General features: G+C 42.4%; 1 protein-coding gene across 2 annotated transcripts in view; it reads right to left on the reverse strand.

Moving 5' to 3' along the window:
- tbx20 (T-box transcription factor 20) overlaps positions 1 to 19,177 on the reverse strand; it is a 31,235-nt gene extending 12,058 nt beyond the window's left edge. The window contains exons 1-7 of one of the 2 annotated variants that reach the window (XM_048595652.1): positions 19,015 to 19,177; positions 18,361 to 18,592; positions 16,642 to 16,806; positions 15,357 to 15,465; positions 7,155 to 7,313; positions 6,002 to 6,093; positions 1,409 to 1,521 (exon numbers count right to left, since the gene is read on the reverse strand). In XM_048595652.1, coding sequence (XP_048451609.1) covers positions 1,409 to 1,521; positions 6,002 to 6,093; positions 7,155 to 7,313; positions 15,357 to 15,465; positions 16,642 to 16,806; positions 18,361 to 18,592; positions 19,015 to 19,177 — 1,033 coding nt within the window. The remainder of the gene's footprint in view (positions 1 to 1,408; positions 1,522 to 6,001; positions 6,094 to 7,154; positions 7,314 to 15,356; positions 15,466 to 16,641; positions 16,807 to 18,360; positions 18,593 to 19,014) is intronic. The other variant, XM_020533221.2, reaches the window with a different exon arrangement.
- Between the last annotated feature and the right edge of the window lie 1,925 nt (positions 19,178 to 21,102).

Here is a 21,102-nt window from a genome sequence, read left to right on the forward strand (position 1 = left end):
ATCAAATATTGCATTTTGTGTTGTGCTGAGGGCTTGTGTAACACTTGTGGGCTCATCACTGGCATTGAGTTTAAATTGGGCCTTAGCTGTTGTGGCAAAAGCAAATTATCAGTCAACAGAAAACAAAAGGATGTGTTCATGTATGAAAGTGGCTAACACTTTCTCAAATTTGGCCACATTCATGAATTAAAGTTTCCTCCCTCTGCTTGGTTCTACATTAAATCCTAGAAGAGCACATCACAAAAAGGTCCAAGAATAACTTGGTTTGGAAAATGGAGGGATTTGGTTTAAAATACATTGGAGTAGAAATTCTCCCACTTCTAATGATGTCATTAATGTGCTGAATAGCAGAATAACTATAGTGAAATCCAGAACAAGATCTTCAGTTTACGATTTTGCTAGGAATACAGCATGCAGGAAATTCTTACAAGCATCTTTACAATACAAACTATAGATGTCCTTAGCCCTCTGTGGAATAGATTGTTGATGTGGCTTATCTAATCCATGTCATACCTGATCTTAATGTATGTGATGCTGACATTGGGAACAAAACTAGCTAATAATTGCATTTTCCATCCGGATCTGAGTACAAAGGTTCACTCATAAGTGACGTAAGGTAGCACAGACCTTTAATAATACTGTTCAGAAAGAAAACACTATTTGGGTTGCTAACATAGCTTTTAAACTCTGTGTCATTCTCAGTCAGTAGTACTCTTAGTTCTGAGCAATGCATTGGTTGAAGTCCCTGCTCCTGAGACTTGAATACAACATTTGACTGATACACCCTGTGTAGTACTATAGGAATGTTGCAATGCCAGAGGAGCAGCTCTCAAATGTGACAGTAAAACAAGGTTCAAGGTAAAAGATCCCATGGCACTATTTTGAAGAAGACTCTGGTGCCCTGAAGTCAATATTAACCCCTCAATCAACATCACAAAGACATTTTCTAGTCATTATCATATTGCTGTTAGTGAAAGCTTGCTGAGTGTAAATTTGCTGCTCCATTTTGCACATTCCAACTACACTTCAAAAGTACCTCATTGACTGTAAAGCATTTTGAGAAGTCCTGAGGTTGTGAAAGGTGCTATATAAATGAATGAGAGATAGTAGGAACTGCAGGTGCTGGAGAATCCGAGACAACAAGGTGCAGGGCTGGATGAACACAGCAGGCCAAGCAGCATCATAGGAGCAGAAAGGCTGACATTTCGGGCCTAGACCCTTCATCAGAAAAGGGGGAGGAGAAGGGGTTTCTGAAATAAATAGGGAGAGAGTGGGAGGCGGATAGAAGATGGATAGAGAAGAGGATAGATGGAGAGGAAACAAACAGGTCGAAGAGGTGGGGATGGAGCCAGTAAAGGTGAGTGTAGGTGGGGAGTTAGGGAGGGGATAGGTCTGGCTTTCTTTTTACCTCTGGTCTGTGTGGCTTGGCTCTCATCTCCCAGACCATCATCATCTCCTCCGTATGTCCGAATTGGTGAACGAGCGTAGGTGTGTTTCTGGATTAAATTCTCCACACTTTCTCTGTGAAACAGAAGAATTAGTGTGAACGTGTGAAACCCAGCAGATATCCTGTATCAGCAGATGTCAGATAAATACCTAGAAAGTCATGTATTACCTTATTGATTTTCATGTTGTGATGAGATTCTATCACGCATGAATTGTATGAGCCACAGGGTGTTATCCTTATTTATACAGAGCAATGATCAATTAGCAATGGTAAGTCAAATATTCCAACCATTTTGAACAGGATGTCTATTTAAGTTCCACTGTTTTGATTATTTATTCAATATTCTCTTTTCTATCTTTACTGCTTTACATTTTTCACTAACTGTGCAATATTTTAATTTTACTTTAAATATTACCATGGTCTCTTCACTCACTTTGAACTCCCTCAGAGCTATCTCCTCTCAACTGGCTGTTCCTCCTTGTTTGGCTTCATTTGCAAACTTGATCAGCTGGTATTATGAAGTTTTCAGTTAAAGTGAGAGGAAGTCAGCATCCCAGCTCTTTCTCAAACATTACAAATAAAAACATTACATTTAACTCACAGATAAGTGACTAGGAAATGATAATGCCAATTTTGAAATATTACATCTTCGTTTTACTAACCCCAGAAAATATTTCATCAGCAAAAAAAAAATCGAAAATTCAAAACCTGAAAAACAACAGGTTAAAATATATCGTTTCCTATGTAAGTCTAGAATGGGGGTCATTGAAGGAAGCAGAAGAGGCCATTCAGCTCTCTCTTCCTGTGATAGCTTTGTTTCTCTTTTTCAAATGTTAATCCAATTCCCTTCTAGAAGCCTATTGAATCTGCTTCGCCACCTTTTTAAGTGGACCATTTCAGATCACAATTCAATGTATTTTCTCACCTGCCTGTTGGTGTCTTTTGTCAATTCATTCTGAAATCTAACTTTAATTTTCTCCGAATTCCACGAGAAGTTCGAATCTGAAAGTGTGTTTTAGAAATCTCCCTTGTTTTCAGTTTAAATTCTTATTCTGAAACAGATGTTATCGCCCCATTCTCACGCATCTCCATCCATCCAAATATTCCAGCAGAACAGGTACCAACATTCGCTGTCCCGGGTTATGTATTCTGAGCAGAGATCTGAGTGTTTTAAAGCTGACTCAGAAAAAGACACCGAATCCCTTTGGAAGCACAACACTTGAAACAGACACAAGCATCGTCAAATATCATTTAGGTCGGGAAGTGGAATTTTCCGGAGAAATCAGCTGTGCATTTGACAATTATTTCTTTCACGTGCCCATATGCATCTGCGGATAGTATTCTTGCTTTAACCGCAAGAAGAACACAAATATCCCTTTACTCACATTGGAATTATTCCTTACAGCCGAATTATTTGATATTGGCAAAGACAAATCAGTGACGGTCACGGGAGATTGTTGTATAAATATTTTGAGAAAGCGGCACATTTAGCCTCATTTACGTCAATAATTAATTGTTCGGAAACTGTCAATCCAGAGAGGTTTTAATCCAATTGAATTATTCCAGTGATAGAGAAACTCGGTACAACTAGCCTCTAATTTAAAGTCGCTACAGTCCTACCAGACAATAGGGCTGTTCTCTCATTAAAGAGAGAGAGAGATGACTGGAGGTGGTTTAACCTGAGGGTCACCGTGCCTCGGGTGAAGGGAGAGGTTAGTGAGAGTGTCCTTCATGGTGGTGCAGGTATTGATCCCACGCTGTTCGCGTTACTCCGCATTTCAAGCCAGCTACCTGAGCTAACCTACACCCTCCCCCATTGCATTCTCTAATGACAATCCCCCCCACAACCAATCAACTCAGATTCGTGACTTTTAAAATATTTCGCGTCAACTGTCCAGTTCTGCCAAGTGCCGCTGGTATTGTATATTTGATTGCTTTGCTGAAATGAAAACAAAATGCGAAATCTGAGAGCGGAGTTTGTCAGAGGGACAAGTCCAGAGTTAGTAATTGAAATTTCAGGGATCAAATTCATTTTTAAAGTTTTTTTCTGACAAGATCTACCCTCGTTGTCCTACTGGAAGTGTGCCTTTGTTCAGGTTGTGAAAGCTGTCTTTAATGGCAGTGAGCTCCCCGGCTCTCAGGCAAAATGCAGTTACTGTCAACTTCCAACCTGAATATGTTTAATCATCGGGGAACCAGCTCTGCGGCGGTATTCAATCAGTAACCGGGAGAATCGAATTATTCGGCTGTTTGTCCCAGTAACTGACTGTAAACTAATCACATCTCTAGCGCCCTCAGAGGACTCATCGATCAGATTCAATCCTGTCCCTCAACAGTCTTCAGACAAATGAGACTTTTACACACTGGCCGTCAGTTACAAAGTTCAACTCCCAATCCCCTCTCTTAAATAAAATACTCAAACATTTATCAAGAGGTAGAGGCGAATATAGATTTTAAAATCTTTCCCCTCCCCGTTTCTGTGAGCAGTTTAGAATAAGCAATAAGCAGATTACTACCCATCAATGTACACGTAAAGGACCGTGTATCTAGGGCAATGTAGCAGACACACAATGTACACACCATATAGGCACAGTATGGACACAGTACAGAGACAGTGGGCACACAGTATAGACACAGTATACACACTGTGCAGACACTGTGCACACAGTACGGACACAGGCACATAGTACACACAGTACAGACATAGGCACAGTGTGCACACAGTACAAAGTGTGTACACAGTACAAAGTGTGCACAGAGTACATACACAGTGTACACACAGTATATACACACGTGCGCAGTGAATACACATGCACCGTGTAAGTATCAACTCTATGGAACAATTTGATTGCTAAGATTTTGTTTAATGACAGGTTTTACGGTGATAGAAATCTCACGAAATCTTTTCAGAGGCGACTTGCAGTAATAGGGAGACCGGTTCCAGGAGCAAAACTGTCGTCACACGATTACTCCGAGTGGGGGCGGAGCTTCCGAATGGTGCATTCAGGTAATAGTGACCTGGAAGGTCACAGTGTCGGTCCCATAGGGACTTTAACATAGCCGCTTTGATGGGGACAGTAAACTAGTCTCTCCTTCACATTCTACCCCTACATCCCGGACTGGGAACACAACTCACTGCAGCAGAACAATAAGAGGGATCTCATTGTGAAGCTGCTCCGCGCACTCCATGTTTCATTTACACTCCCATTCTATCAAACATGGAGTGACGAGCAGTACAGAAAACCCGAAGGATTTCAGGAATGGGAGCTAAAGTTGGGTGTTTGGAAGAAAGGGCCCTCGGCTCTTTCTATGAAGGAGATGAAGAGCAGCAAAGGGCCCAATGTATATACATGCCATGGACTCTAGTCTTGCCGAAGCCCAGAGCGGAACGCGTCCAAAACAACATTTCTGAAGAAACGTCAGCTTTCCTGCTCCTCTGATGCTGCTTGGCCTGCTGTGTTCATCCAGCTCTACACCTTGTTATCTCAGATTCTCCAACATAGACAGTTCTTACTCTCACTTCCAGACTTCGCTGTTTTCCATCGCAACCGACAAACGACCCTTTCCAACAAAATGTGGAATGGAAATGCACGACAACTTTCTTGTTGATAAGGGGGCCTCTGTTTTGAAACGCTCCGCAGTAATTATGTTCATGATTGTGTGACACTTTTCGTGCCCTATAACTTGTGTTTACTGATCACTGTGGATGATAATAGTTACTACTTGGCAGTTGCTGCCACGATGCTGCCTCACTCACTACAAGCGAGTTGCAGCAGGATAGCAAATGGGGTTAAAGCAGAGGCCAGCTTTGGAGGGGCTGAACAACTGCCTCCTGGTTTTAAAGTTCAATCTCTTCTTGCAAATGCACGGACACAGCTCTGTCTGACCGGAGGAAACATCATGATACGCAGCCGGCAGCGTGTGGCAGTGAGCTTAGTCTCGACAATACAATGGTGTAGGATAAAGGCACTTCAGTCACACAGCTATGGATGCTATCCGGCTGTATGTATCCGCAATGTACCAGGGAAGCTGCTGATAAATTCAAAGCTCTCACACTGACTTTATTTCCCCTGCTTTAACCGTCATCTGAGCACAGCCACCCAGTCAGAGTATAGATTTTTTACAGACCTCTCTGCTGATGTACGCGTGTACCGCTTGTTTTTTAGAGATTGCGAACAAAACATCCTTCTGGTGCGAACTCACTCAGAGATAGTAGGGACTGCCGATGCTGGAGTCTGAGATAACAAGGTGTGAAACCTGTTCACACTTTCAGGATTCTCACTGAGCTGTAAGGGCCCAGCAGCTATCCCTCTCTGCTGAGGATGTGCAGCATTTACTCTCCCTTTTCAGTTTACACTCCACGGGTGGCTTCCGATTTGACAATAACTAATCTCATTGTGTCAGGGTTAAACCAGAAATGAGCAAGCGACATTCACAAGTGTAAAATATGCACGAAAAGTTAATTGATAATAAGCCCGAGTTATTACGATTTGTAACGTAAACATCGCGCCACTCGCATTGTAACCGTATGGAACTGAGAAAAACGAGCCTTACTCCTGAAAACAGTACCTCTCCATGTCAGTCAGGCGGGAGGAATCCCGGAATCCTTTAGCGAAAGGATTACTGTCGATTTTTAATTTGGTGATCTGCAGAGAAAAGCATTATCAATCAAACCGCTGTCTCTGGAAACACTACAATGGGAAGGTGAATGAATTCACCAGATTTCTGATATTAAAAACTAACTTGTAGAGCCCGTGACCAGTGGGTGTTGGGGTGGGAGTAACCATTCTGTTACTGGACTCATATTCTCATCAGCGCTGAAGGTCTTTTTGAAGTGGTTTGAAATGCTGGTCTCAGTAAGCGTGACAATTGAACTAATAATTCGTCAGAGAGAGCTATTGGTTTATTAACGTCTTTCATAGGAGGACGTCCAACTCCGTCACCACATCTCACAGAGCCAGGGAGAGTGCGGGAGACCCCGTGGTCTGGGGGGCCCGGGGCTCTGCCAGCGGAGGACCCTGGGTCCCAGAGGGTCCTGAGTAACCAGAGGTGGTCGTTAGGTCTGGGGATCCCCAGCGTACGGAGGAAGGGGCTCGCTGGGGGTATGGGAATCGCAGGTGCCTGGTGACGGTGGGAAGGGGGATAGTCTGAGGTCCCAGGGTCCCAGGGACGCTTGCGAAATTCAGAACAAAAAAAACCCAGAGAATAAAAAAAATCTGAAACGAAACCAGAAGGCACTGGAGAATCTCAGCACCCGTTTCAGGCCCAGTGACACTGGTACTGAAGAAGATGCTGCTGGGTTGCTGAGTTTCTCCAGCTATTGCTGTTTCTGGAGTTAGCCTCAGGTCTGACCCGAGACAAAGTGACAGAGGAACGCCCGAGATTGAACCACCGCTCGCATGAAAGGAAATAAAGGAACTGCCTCATCATTCACTCTCTCCTAAATAAAAGCAATTAAATAGAATGACACATTCTGAACAGCTCTATAACTGGAGAACGAAAAAAAACACAAAGCGAGAACCACTCAAACTGGAATTCCTTTCAATGTTTTCTTTAGACCAGATGCTGTTTATAAGAACAATATCTTGTAAGAAGGGTCTTCAATGAGCCACTGGTACCGTGTCAGTTTCTGTCGGTTTACACAGCAACCAGATTACTGCGGTTTCTTCACAGATCGAGCCCAGTTACCGATCGAGAAGGAACTCACCAGTTGGTTCTGGTAAGCGGTGACTGCAGTAAAAACCGTCTCTGGGAAGATGAAGGTGCGGAATTCTTCGGATTTGAGGTTGACCAGAGAAGCGGTGTGATCCTTCTTTTTAATGATGTGAACTCTGGGCTGGTATTTATGCATGGAGTTTAAAATAATCTGTAGAATGAATTCATCACAATTACAGCAGAGAGCCAAGATTCAGAATGTGCAAAATTAAACAGACATTCACCGGATCCGCATTCAACCTCTGAACACAACCTTTCCCCATTTCAAAACTACACATTCACAGCCAAACCCAGCTGTAAAGTAAAATTTACGTGCCGGAAAGGGTGGGAATTCTCGAGAACTCCAATGATGGAAATCCAGGAAAAATCCCAATTTGCCAGGTTTCGACAGAGTTAGATGCTCCCAACAACACTAATCTAATTGACCGAAACAAATAACAGCTCCTCTGTTTAATCCTCTACTCGGCAAGTCGCGAATTTTTATTCAGTGCTTTGCCTTTAAAATCAATTTATCGCCATTTATTGGAGGAAAATAATTCATTGGAGAATTCAATTAACAATAATGCTGTATAATGATCCGTCTATAAGATTTCTATATTCTACAGTAAATCCTAATTATAATACGACTACATTCCATACAGAAAACGGTCTAAAAAAACTTCTATATTCCACACTATAACTTATCTGTAAAATCCTTACATTCCACACTATAATTTGTTTATACCATCCCTATATTCCACACTGTGAACTGTCTATAACATCCCTATATTTCAAACTATAACCTGTCTATGACACACTATTTTCCACAATAACCTGTTTATAAGAGCCCTATATTCCACACTATAAACTGTCTACAACGCCTCCAAATTCCACATTGTAAACTGCCTATAACACCCTATATTCTGCACTGTAAACTGTCTATAACCCCTATATAAGACACCATAACCTATCCATACCAGATCTATATGCCACATGTAACCTGTCTATCACACCCTATATTCTGCATTAAAAAATGTCTTTTACACCATATTCCACACTATAAACTGTCTATAATGTCCCTTTATTATACACTGAAAATTGCCTGTAATAGCTCTATGTCCCACACTGTAATTTCACTTAAAGCAGTATATTCCACACTGTAACCTGTCTATAACATATCTTTATTAGATACTGTAACCTCTTTAACACCCCGTATTCCACAATGTAAACTGTCTATCTCTCCTATATCCCACACTGTGACCTGTCTATAACCCACCTATATTCCACATTGTGACCTGTCTATAACCCACCTATATTCCACATTATAACCTGTCTCTAACACTCTTATATTCCACAACGTAAACTGTCAGTAACACTCCTATATTCCACAATGTGACCTGTCTATAATACACCAATACTCCACATTATAAACAGTCTCCAACACCCCGATATTCCATCTATAACCTGTATATAACACCTCTATATTGCACACTGTATCCTGTCTATGACACTCCTATATTCTACATTCTAACCTGTCTCTAACATCCCCATATTCCACCCACAAAGCTGTAAATAACACACCTACATTCTACACTGTAACTGTCTATAACACTCCTATATTCGATACTGTAAACTGTCTTTAACACTCCTGTATTCCCTATAACACTGCTATATACCACACTGTAAATTGCTATATTCTAAGCTGTCTATAACACTGCTATATTCCACACTCAAAACTGTCTATAATACAACTATATTCCGCACTGTAACATGTCTATAACACCCAGTATTTCATATTATAGCCTGTCTATAAATCCCTATATTCCATACTGTAAGCTGTCAATGACATCCTGATATTCCCATTATAACCTATCTATAACATCTCCATATTTTACACTGTAAATAGTTTAAACACCCTTATCTTCCACACTATAACCTGTCTATAACACTCTATATTGTACACTGTGACCTGTTTATAACACTACTATATTATACACTCTAAACCTTCCAAAACATGATTACATCCCACATAGACAACTGCCTATAAAGCCTCTATATTCCACACAATAACCTGTTTATAACAACTCTATATTTCACACTGTAAACTGTCAATAACAACCCTGTATGCTACACTGTAACTTGTCTATAACACCGCTATATTCCACATTGCAATTTGTCTATAAGTACTGAATTCCATGCTGTACTATGTCTATAACACTTCCATATTCTACACTGCAACATATCTATAACAGCCCTATATTGTATACTGTAACACATTCCACAGTTTCTTGTCCATAAAAGCCCTAATTTCCACACTGTAACCTCTCTACAACATCTCTACATTCCATATTGGAACCTGTCTTTATATCTTCATATTCCACTTGATAATCTGTATGTAACACCCTTTACTCTGTGCTATAATCTACCTGTAACATCCCTATATTCCACACTGTAACCTGTCTGTACACCATTATATCCTGCACTGTAACCCATCTTATAAGGACAGCAATAAAATGTGTGTTTGAAGGATGGGAGGCTATGTCTTCTTCTCTTGAAATAGAAGGCTAAGGGTATGGTTTAATAGTATGAAAAGTTTTGTACAGAGAGAATATTTCCTCTTGTAAGGAAGAACATAACTAAAGTTAATAACAAGAAATCGTACAGTGAATTCAGAAGAGAATGGTGAAAATGTGATACTCGTTACTATCAGGAGTGGTTGAAGTGAATAGTACAGGTACTTTTTAGAGCCAACTAGACAATTGCATAAGGGAAAAGGGAATAGAAGATTATGATTATAGTTTTAGATGAGGAAAGATAGTATGAGGCTGAAGTAGAATATAAACACTAGTATGAGCTGTTTCTATGCTGTACTGTATATCCTGTGTAAAATCTATCTATTATACTTCCACACTCCACACACAGTAACTGTAGCAGTGCATATTAACTTGACTTTAGTGTACCCTGACTGCACTCCACATACAGCAACAACCTGTCTTTAACTTGTCTGTAACATACTTGTACTCCACACAGTAACCTAACAGTGACACACACATACTCTACACATAGCAATCTGCCTGTAAGACACTTGTACTCCACATAGAAGCATAGAATGTTTACATACAAACAGAGGATATATGACATCAAGCCGATTTCTACTCACTATAAGACAATCTCAGCTAATTGGACTCTCTTGTCCTTTTCTTTGCATTTCTGTCCAGGTACTTATCCAAGTTACTTTTAAAAGTTACAATTAAATCTGCTCCCACCACCCTTTCAAGCAGTCAATTCTACACCCTCATCTCTAGCTGCATCAAGAAATGTAGTTCTTCCTTTTACTTTTGGTTCTGTTGTCAATCATCTTAATTGCTTTCTGATGTTTCTCAACTCTTCTGTTAATGGAAATATTTTCTTTCCATCTATTCTGTCTGGACCCCTCATGATATTGAACATCTATGACTAATCTCCATTCAACCATTATGTCTCTAATGAGTACAACCTCATCATTGTCTATCCACATAACTGAAGTCCCACATTTGTAGGACTATACTAAATAAATGTGTTTGCACTCTCTCTCTAAAACCTTCACACCTTTCCTAACTCATGGTTCCCTGTCTTAGATACTGTTAGTGCTTAGTGCTTCAGTTGAGGCCAAACTAGTACTTTCTAAAGGTCTTTGCTTCTCTTATAAAGCCCTGGATGTTGTTTACTTTTCAGGTCCTGTTTCAACCTACCCTGCTATATTCATGACTTGTGCACATCCCCATGTCTCTATATGTGTGTTTCTTTTAGAATTGTACCCTTTATTCTATATTATCTCTCCTCATTTACCTATCAAAATACATCACATCACCCTTCATTGCATGAAACTTAATCTGTCACCTGCCCACCCATTCTGCCAGCCTGTATTTGTCCTCTTGAAATCTATCACTATTCTCCTTGCAGTTCACAATGCTTTCAAATTTTGTGCCATTCGTAAATTTTTTGATGCCATGCCTTATACATTCAAGTGAGGTCATCAATTTATATCCAGAAACCAACTGGTCGAAGTACCAGCCACTGGGAAATCTCACTATGAGCCTTCATTGAGTATGAGAAATAACCATTTACCACTACTCTGTTTTGTGTCACTCAGCCAAGTTTATGTCCATGCTTCCTTGCCTCGTTATTTTATGGGCTTCAACTTTGCTTGCAAGCTAATTATATAACATTTAATCAAAGATCTTTGGAAATTAATATACACCACATCAACCAGTAACTTTTATCAACCCTTTCTGTTACCTCATCAAAAAACTCAATCAAGTTAGCTAAACACAATCCCCTTCAACAAATCAGTTTTGGTTTTTCTTAATTAATTCACATTTCTCTAAGTCACTGTTAATTTTGTACAGGATTATCATGCATAAATGCATTCAAACTACTAGAATTCAATTAACTGGCCTCTGTTTGCTGCATTAATCCTTACAACCTTTTTGAAAACGTTTGCAATGTGCAGTTCTCTGTGTGCTTGGCATGATCGCATATCTTGCAAGAATTGGAAAATTATAGCAGGTACCTCCCCAATCCACTTTTACTTCAGTCAGTACCCTAAGATGCACCTATGGAATCTATAAACATTATACCCCACAAACAACAATCTGCCAATAATTCACTTGTATTCCATACAAATAACATGTCTATTATTGCCAAATAATAGTCAGTCTTTCTCACACATCTCTTTATTTTATTTTTTTAGTTCTTTGATATCTCAACTATGTCTTCCTTTACTGCTGCTTTGGCAGCAGCATCTTCCATGCAAAAAATAAATAAAAGTAAATGCAAATTAATTACTTACTACCTAAGCCATGCCCTCAGTCTCCAAAAAAATGGTCCCATTTTTGGCTGTTAGTTGGTCTCACTGCTCTGCTACCCTTTTACTATTCATATTTAGATTGAAGACTTTTAAATTCCCTAATATATTAGCTGCCAGCCTCTTCCCTTACTCAGTATTTGCCACATCTATTTTTTAAAAATTCACCTATGAGCTTGTCTATAACACAGCTTTACACCCAACACAGTAAACTAAATGAAACATTGCTGTACCACACTCACAATAATTATCCATAATAGGCCTGTAGTCATAAACAAGTAACCTGTTTGTAACATACTTGTATCCGCAGATCACATAAACTTGTCTATAACACATGAGTATGACACATATCCTGTCTAAAACACACCAGTACCCCACAAACAGTAACTTGTCTAGACCAAATCAGTATTCCAAAAAAACTTACCAGAACTGTACAAACACACGTTAATTGATCTACAACACACCTGTGCCCACAAACAGTAACCTTTCTATAGCACAGCTATACACCCCGCACAGTGACCTGTCTGTAACACATCAGTAGCTTACACACAGTAACCTTTCTATAACACACCTGTACCCCACACAATAACCTGTCTATAACACACCTGTACACCCCACACAGTAACCTGTCTATAACACACCTGTAGCCCACGCACAGTAACTTTTCTATAACACACCTGTAGCCCATGCACAGTAACTTTTCTATAACACACCTGCACCCCAAGCACAATAACTTGCCTTTAACACACCTGAACCACACAAACAGTAATCTGTCAGTAACAAGCCTGTCCCCCTTACACTATAACCTATCTTCAACACACCCATAACTCAGACAGTAACCTACCTGTATAACACCTGTACCGCCCACACAATAACCTATCTTTAACACACCTATATGTCATACACAGTAACACACCTGTACCTCACATAAAGCAACCTGTCTATACACACCTATATGTGACAAACAGTAACCTGTCGACAGCAAATCTGTATCCTGCACAGAGTAATTGTCTGTAACACACCTGTATTCCATTCTCAGCAACCTGTCCACAACACACCTGTACCCTGCATATGGTAACCGGTCTGCAACACACCCGTAATGCACACACAGTAACCTGCCAGCAACACACCTGTACCCTGCAAACAGTAACCTGTCTATAACACACTTGCATCCTGCACTCAGTAACCTGTATATGATACACCTGTACCCTGCATTCAGTAACCTGTCTACGATACACCTGTACCCTGCATTCAGTAACCTGTCTATGATGCACCTGTACCCTGCATTTGGTAATCTGTCCGTAACACACCTGTACCTTGCACACAGAGATAGTAAGAACTGCAGATGCTGGAGTCAGAGATAACACAGTGTGGAGCTGGAGAAACTCAGTAGGCCAGGCAGCATCAGACGAGCAGGAAAGCTGATGTTTCGGGTCGGAATCGCAACATACCCCCTCTGGTGATCAAAATTGCTCTCGACCGCATCTCTTGTGTTTTCCGCACCTCTGCCCTCACATCCCCTCCCCCCAACAATAACAAAGACAGAATCTCCCAGTCGTCACATATCACCCCTCTGTATCCAACATATCATTCTCCATCACTTCTGCTACCTACAATCCAACCACACAACCAAAGATATATTTCCCTCCCCACTCCTATCTGCCTTTTGTAGGAACCACTCTCTCTGTGACTCCCTCACCTGCTCCACACCCCCCACTAACCCCACCACCCCCGGCACCTTTCCCTGCAACCGCAGGAAGTGCTACACCTGCCCCTACACCTCCCCCCTCATCTCCATCCAACGAACCAAACAAACCTTACACATCAGACAGAGGTTCACTTACACATCCGTCAACATGGTCCATTACATCCACTGCTCCCGATGTGGCCTCCTCTACATCGGGGAGACCAAGCGGAGGCTCCGAGACCACTTTGTAGAGCATTTGCGCTCTGTTCACAACAAATGACAATACCTCCCAGTCACAGACCATTTCAACTTCTCCTCCCACTCCCTGGGGAACATGTCCATCCTGGGCCTCCTCCAGTGTCACAACGACGCCACCCAGAAACTGGAGGAGCAGCACCTCATATTCCGCCTTGGGAGCCTATGGTCCAATGGACTCAATGTGGACTTTACCAGTTTCAAAATCTCCCCACACCCAGGCTCATCCCACGACCAACCCTCCCTCTCATCCCCCTCCTTGACCTGACCATCTTCTCTCCCACCTATCCGCTCCTCCCACCTCACTGACTAATACCCACCACTGCCTACCTGTACTCACCTATCACCATCCCACCTACCTTCCCCAGCCCCACCTCTTCTCTCTCTATTTATTTCTGAGCTCCCTTTCCCCTCCCCATTTCCGAAGAAGGGTCCCGACCGGAAACGTCAACTTTCCGGCTCCTCTGATGCTGCCTGGCCAGCTGTGTTCCTGTGTTATCTCTGTACCTTGCACACAGTAATCGGTCTATCATCCCGCACTCCCACAGATATTAGCTAATCTGTGACACACATGTACACGCACGGAAACCAGTCTGCTCAATAACAGGAAGAATCTCACAGCTGTGCTCCCTATGGAAACTTAGCATGAGCATCCACAAAGTGAGACCATTGGCCTGTTCGTGCCCATGTCAACTCTCCACAAGAGCAGCTCAAAGCGATCCAACTTGCTTGTCTTTTCGCTACCCTCGGCTACTAACAGTATCATCACCTACCTACTCACCCCCCTCCCAAAATCCCCCACCTCCCAACACACACTCAAAGTGGGATAACAATTATTCGCACAATGTCCAGTAAAGAGCACATTGCCATTCTACACACGGAGCCACTGAGTACACGGGCTTTAGCTAATATTCAAATAATTTTAATGAGAGTTGATTGAAACGTTGAACGGAGATTAACACAGATAATGTGAGAATTCACGATTGAATGATGTCTCTCTCACTGCAAGCTCACTATTGAGTATAAATTTCAACTGTGTCAAATTATCTCAGAATTTGCAAATGGAATAATTGTCGGCGGGTCAGTGAAGTTTATGCATTGCCGGGGTGGAGTTGTGAGTCAGATAGCTGATGATCTGAGAAAGGGCAAGTTTGGAGAGTTCCTGAGTTCTGGATATTTACAGGCGGTCTCACCGTGCGTTTGGGTCTCTTTGACAGCGAAATTAGTTCCTCGCCCCCCAATATTTCAAGGAAGGAATGAGGGACAAGTTGGAAATCAGAACTCCCCGCTCTTCAGGTGTTGTTCGGAAGGAAGATTCCCAAATAATTCCATTTGCATATTCGGAGTGTTTTCCCCAAATCTTTGGTATCAGTGATCGCTGCTCCGTTAACACGAGATAATCGCATAAAGGGCAGTTACAGACTTACATGGCCGTGTTGGTCCAGTTCATTGTTGGTGAGCTTCACTTTCTCAAAGGAGACCATTTGTTTGAGAAGCTGTTCACCCGTGAATGGACAGTCAGGGTGTACATATAATCTACAAATCAGGAGAAGGGCAGAAATTACATAAACCGGATTGGCATTCCCTGGAAAACAGAGACAAACGGGACGATTTGATTGAAGGTATGTGGAGGAAATGAAAAGGGTGAATGGATCCATCTTTTCACCGATGTGGGAAACGAGGACCAAAACCTCCCAGTCTAAACGTTGCAGCCAAACCTCTCGGCCCTTCAGCGCACAAATAGTGGCAGTTTGGACCCTCGCTCCCTAAACAAGAGTGTCACTTGATCAAATGGTGACACTAGTCCCTCGATGAAGGGGTGGCACTGCGGCTGTGTCGTTAGTGCCTCACTCAGCAGGTGGGACCCGGGTTCGATTCCAGCCTCGGGTGACTGTGTGGAGTTTGCACGCTCTCTCCTGTTTGCGTGAGTTTGCTCTGGGTGCTCTAGTTTCCTCCCATAGCCCAAAGAGGTGTAGGCTAGGTAGATAAACCATGGGAAATGTGGGGTGGGTCTTGGTGAGATGCTCTTAGGAGGGTGGGTGTGGACTGTAGGAAATGTGCGTTTTTTTTATGTTAAGGCGGCTGCAGATCACCCACCATCTTGTTGAGTAGTGGGATAGGCCCAAAGGCTGAATGGACGGTCCTGTTGCTATGAGAGAGACACGGTGCTGGGAAAACAGCCCAGCCTCGGGGGTTCAAACCCCCGAGTCTGCTCTCTGTAAGAGTCATTTTTATTTTACCCGAACCCCAAGACCAAACAACAATCTCAAGAATTTATTAGCTGTCGTGTAAGATTCGACAAGGTTCAGTATCCAATTCAGGGCTCTCTGTTTCTCCCAGGGAATGTGGCTCACTGGCCATACATTCATTTTGTATAACAAAAAGAAAGCAAAACACGGACCCAGCCAGTGAGCGTGCGATCCGGACATTGACGCGGATTGTGTATTTACAGCGGAATGTAAACCTCGGTGGATTTGGTGTTAAAGTTGTAAGTGTGTGTGATCTTTGTGAGTTATTGAACAGTGGGAACTGCCGGATCAGTACATCTACCTGTGGAGGGACATTTATGTCTCAAACATGTGGCTACTTAGAGCCGAGGGATCTAGAGAGCCCGGGACTGGGTCAACGCTGAGAACTTCCGCGAGTTTGTAAAAATAGAGAAATGCCCCGGATTCCAGTCTCAATCCTGATGAATAAACGCAATGGTCAGACCTTGCGGGGAGCGGCGGGTCTGCTTTCCCAGCAACCAGCCACGAGGAGCGATGATAGGCGTAACGATATCTTTTATTGTCCACTGACACAATATCCATCAGCACAATGTACTTGGCTTCAGGATCCACCCCAGACAGCGAGACTCGGATAGTGGGGAACATTCTCCTGAAACGGGACAGACAAAGAGAACATACGCTGAAACTCAACCATTCCGCTTCACAAACTCGTCCTCTCTCCCCTCCCCAACTCCATGAAAAAAGTCATCAAATCAGCCAGAGAACTCAGAGAAATCTAATATTTCACTTCATTTCTGTTCAGCTCCAAAAGCAGCCAAAGAAATAGCAAACCAGGCACTTTCTGACCCACCGCACACCTCCCCACCCCCTAAAAATATCCCCTTCTTCTGGCCGGCGCCTGTCAACTGGATTCAGGAATGTGAAATCCGTGTTTGCCCGGTTAGTAACTTGGTGAGTTATACACGTCAAAGCGAATGTACGATCCACCGCTCGGCAGACGCTGCTGTGTTTCATAGCGCTTTTCAGGCTCGACTTCAGAATTCCACCTTCTTCTCTAGTAGGAGCAGGCCATTCAGCCCACCGTGTCTTTGTCGGCCTTTTGAAAGATCTATTCAATCAGTCCTATTCTATCAGCTCTTTCTAGCTCTGCTCCCTCCACCAACCCCCAGGCCCCCACCCACTCTCCACACCTCCCCGCAAACTCTAGTGTTTACCCAATTCTCTTTCGGAAGTTATTGATTCAGTTTCAGTCACACTTCATGTAGCGCATTTCAAATCACAGCAAAGATTTCAGATTTCCAGTGTATTCGGCACTTAGAGAGTATTAAAACTGACCGCGAACCACCTGAATTCACAGAAACATTTAGAAACACCTTTTGGGAACAAAATAGGACGCATTACACATACCACTCTATAGCACGGTACCAATGTAATTATTCTCTTACGATTGCCCGAAAGCAGAAGTATGATCTCTATATAAGGCTTGGATACATCATAAATAATGTTTACAGCAGTAAGAATTTCATTTAACGTAACTTCATTCGAGCAAAGACAGCGAATCCGACTTGAAAATAATTATAATTTGTATCAACCCAATTATTGTTCTTTGGATAATTTCTACATTATTTTGACTTCCCATATGTTTTATTCCTGCTCGTTATGAACGACACGGAATTAAAGTGTAGATTTGTCTGTCACTAGTTACATAGCACGGTGAAAACAGGAACATTTAAACAACCGCCATTGCATTGAATTCGGCCGCTTTCTCATTTACTCTCGTTCTGACAATTTAGTGAGGACAGAACTGACGGGCAGAAAAACGTTACCGTTCCTCCACGAACGGGTCACCGCAAAACAAAACGCACCTCATCTCGTTTGCGATCAATGATCCAGTGGTGTTGGTTAACCTTTCGTTGAAAACGGCGGAGTCACCGGTTGCAGCGGGCGATGAAATAGAAAAAAAACGAAACGGCAGCACTAACCGAGAATTAAAATCTCTAATTCCTTCCAAACCAACAATTTTATTTAAGAATCTCCAGGCTCGTGTTTCTGTCAAACTAATTCAGTGCCAAATCTCGATCTATGATCTGATCTCCATTGTAGAAAGCGATTAATTACATGCTTCAGATTGAAATTTAATTCACAATTTCACCTGGATTCTAAGGCAATTGTTTTGCTGTAGGAAGTAGAATAATTTCCTCACCTGCCCGATTTGGTGATGATCATCTCTGTACCCAGTTCATGAAATTTGTCCCATAACTCTTTGGTTTCCAGGCTACAGCTGATCTTGGCCATTTCGGCGCTGGGGACGGTCGGGGTGGTGGGGATCAGAGGCTCAGTACAGACTGGGGATGCACTGCCGCTGTAATCACCGAGTTCGAGGCTGCTCAGGTCGCCCAAGGGCTGAGAGCAAGAGGATTTCTCCACAAACTGCTCTGTTTCGGAGGGAGAGAAAAGCGCGTGGACACATTTCATCAACTGAACGACCTTTCAAACATCGTGGCCGGATTGCTGAATTCGCATTACTAATCGGTCAATTAAACTCAAGACTTCAGGAGATTTAACTCAAGCGAGAAAATAAATCGCTTCAAACTACCAAGCACTTTAAACAAACTTCATAGTGTGCAGTATATTTCCTTTAACTTCATTCGAATTTCGCATTCGGAGCAAGAATTGGTTTAAAGGTATTTTAGAAGCAATACTTTGTTTCAAATGGATTAAATCTCTCCAATGGAAATAGATTAGCTAGTATTCGGCAACAAAAGTGTTCACAAAGACAGTTAGTCGTACTATTATGCAATTATGCAAACAATCAGCAGTGACATTTCTGCCAGCTAAAGGTGTGAGTTCCACTTACCGAGGGGTTTAATGGTATTTTCCTGGATTTCCTTCTCTTTGGAGTTTCCAGTTGAAATAAGGGCAGCGATGGAGAATGCATTGGCCCGGGATGAGAGCTGTGGTTTGGCACTGCTGTACTCCATGGTCGGTGCTGGGGCTAGGACACCTCCTGCTGTGTTCATCCCGGGAGGGGTCCGCACTCACACCGGGAGCAAGTTGCTCCTCTCTGCTTCTTGCGATCGCCACTCGACTGTTTCCGAATCGCCTCCCGCGCCGCCAATTAATTTGGTGCCTCCCGCAGTCCGTACACCGCGCCTGGGCGGAAAGAGCCAATCAGTGGCTTCTGATGTCATAGGCGCCGGCTTTCCGTGGAGGGCGTGCATTGTGCGCTTGCGCAATACCGGCCGGTAGGCAGGAGTGCGCACGTGCAGCGAGCAGCTTGCGTTTGTGGCCGGCGGAAATTCCGGCAATGCGCAGGCGCTCTAGGGATAGAGCAGCTTGAGGGGATGTCAATGTTGCTGTGATGGGCAGCAGGCACCCTGACTGGGATTAGTCCACACCAGGACACAGACCATTGCATCCTGCTGTCTGTAGAAGCCCAGCAACAAATCTGTGACAAATTTAATGCTAGAGACTCAATGCCCCAGTTGCTAAGACAGACTTGGAGTCTGCTTGTTGGCATGTTATAGTTTTGATGAAATCACCATTTTTTTTCACAGAGTTCTAAAGGATTCCGTATCCGAGCTGTTTATTTGCAGAATAACTTGAAACTCCACACGATCCTGCATGTTTCACATTCCGAACACATATTTTACAGTCATATTTCTCCCAGATACCTTGGTGCAGCGTTAAAATTAGAAACCCTTGAACGTTTGTAGAAAAAGCCATCATTTTCTCCTCATAGAAAAACGGCACAGTTGCTTCAGATTCCATTTTTAATGTTGCGCTTACGCCATTGCTAGCTTATATATCATTTTAGAGTCTTTGTAAACTCAATGATAAGTAACGGTGGGATGTTGGTGTCGCAGAATACGGTTTTAATTGAGACACACGCAACTGTTACTCGATGTTTCTGTTAAACTACACTGTCGCTTCTTTTTTCCTCCCAAAGAAGCTTTATTTCTGTTTTTTTCCCTCTGCTCAGATAAGGAAAGAGACCTGTCTAGACGAACCAACGTCAGTAAGCAGTGTTTTTGTTTGTGTAATTAATTACTCTGAAATCATACTCTGCTTTCTCACACACTTCAAACAGATCAAATTGTTACCATTGCAGAACGAGTTTATTTTCAGGAGGGGGTTCTCTCCCTATTGTGTATTCATTGCTTGTTTCTGGTCCTCCAATGAACATTTGTAATTGCCATTTCAACTCGAAAGTGCAAGTTTCAGGGAGTATAACAATAATTCTAAATTATACGTAGTGTGTTTCTCATCATTCCGGAATAGATTCGCTCTTGTGATTCAAAGACAAATTTCTCCCGACAAACAAGAAAAAAAGAGTATTTAAGAGGATCTAACCTTGGAAATATTCTGAAAATATGAGAATGTCAATAATCTTATTCAGACCCTGCAGCCAATCTGGCTGCACCTGCCATTGTTCTTATATAAAACAGTTATATCAAATCTGGCAATTTCAAATGACAGATTGCCCTCTCGGAATGCACTTTGATTTTCCCTAACATTTCACTGAAGTGTTTTCCCTTAGGATACCAATCACAAGCGCCGAACAACTCGCCTTTTTCCCGGTGAAATTTGGTGCGGTCCATTTAGTCAGCTTTCTGGGAATTCGCTCTTTGAAATCCGTACCAAATTTTATTCAGTTTCCCTTCTTGGGAAATGTTTCATAATCAGCGATTTCATTAAAACACGCCTGGCCTTTCGGTTCCACAGGGCGCACAGGAATGAATCCCTATAATATCAAACGCACAATTCCAGAGTGGATGTGCTATCTCTACCGGCTTAACGCGGGACAGAAACAAATTTATTGTGCCATTTATACAGCGATCTTGTTTTTATTTCTATAGTTAACCATTTTCTTTAGAACATTCGCATTTTGAGTTTAATTTCATAATACATGATTTGTTTTACTGAGAATATTTTCACTTTACAC

Source organism: Rhincodon typus, chromosome 4 (genome assembly GCF_021869965.1).
Source record: "Rhincodon typus isolate 14 chromosome 4, sRhiTyp1.1, whole genome shotgun sequence".
Taxonomy (NCBI): domain Eukaryota; kingdom Metazoa; phylum Chordata; class Chondrichthyes; order Orectolobiformes; family Rhincodontidae; genus Rhincodon; species Rhincodon typus.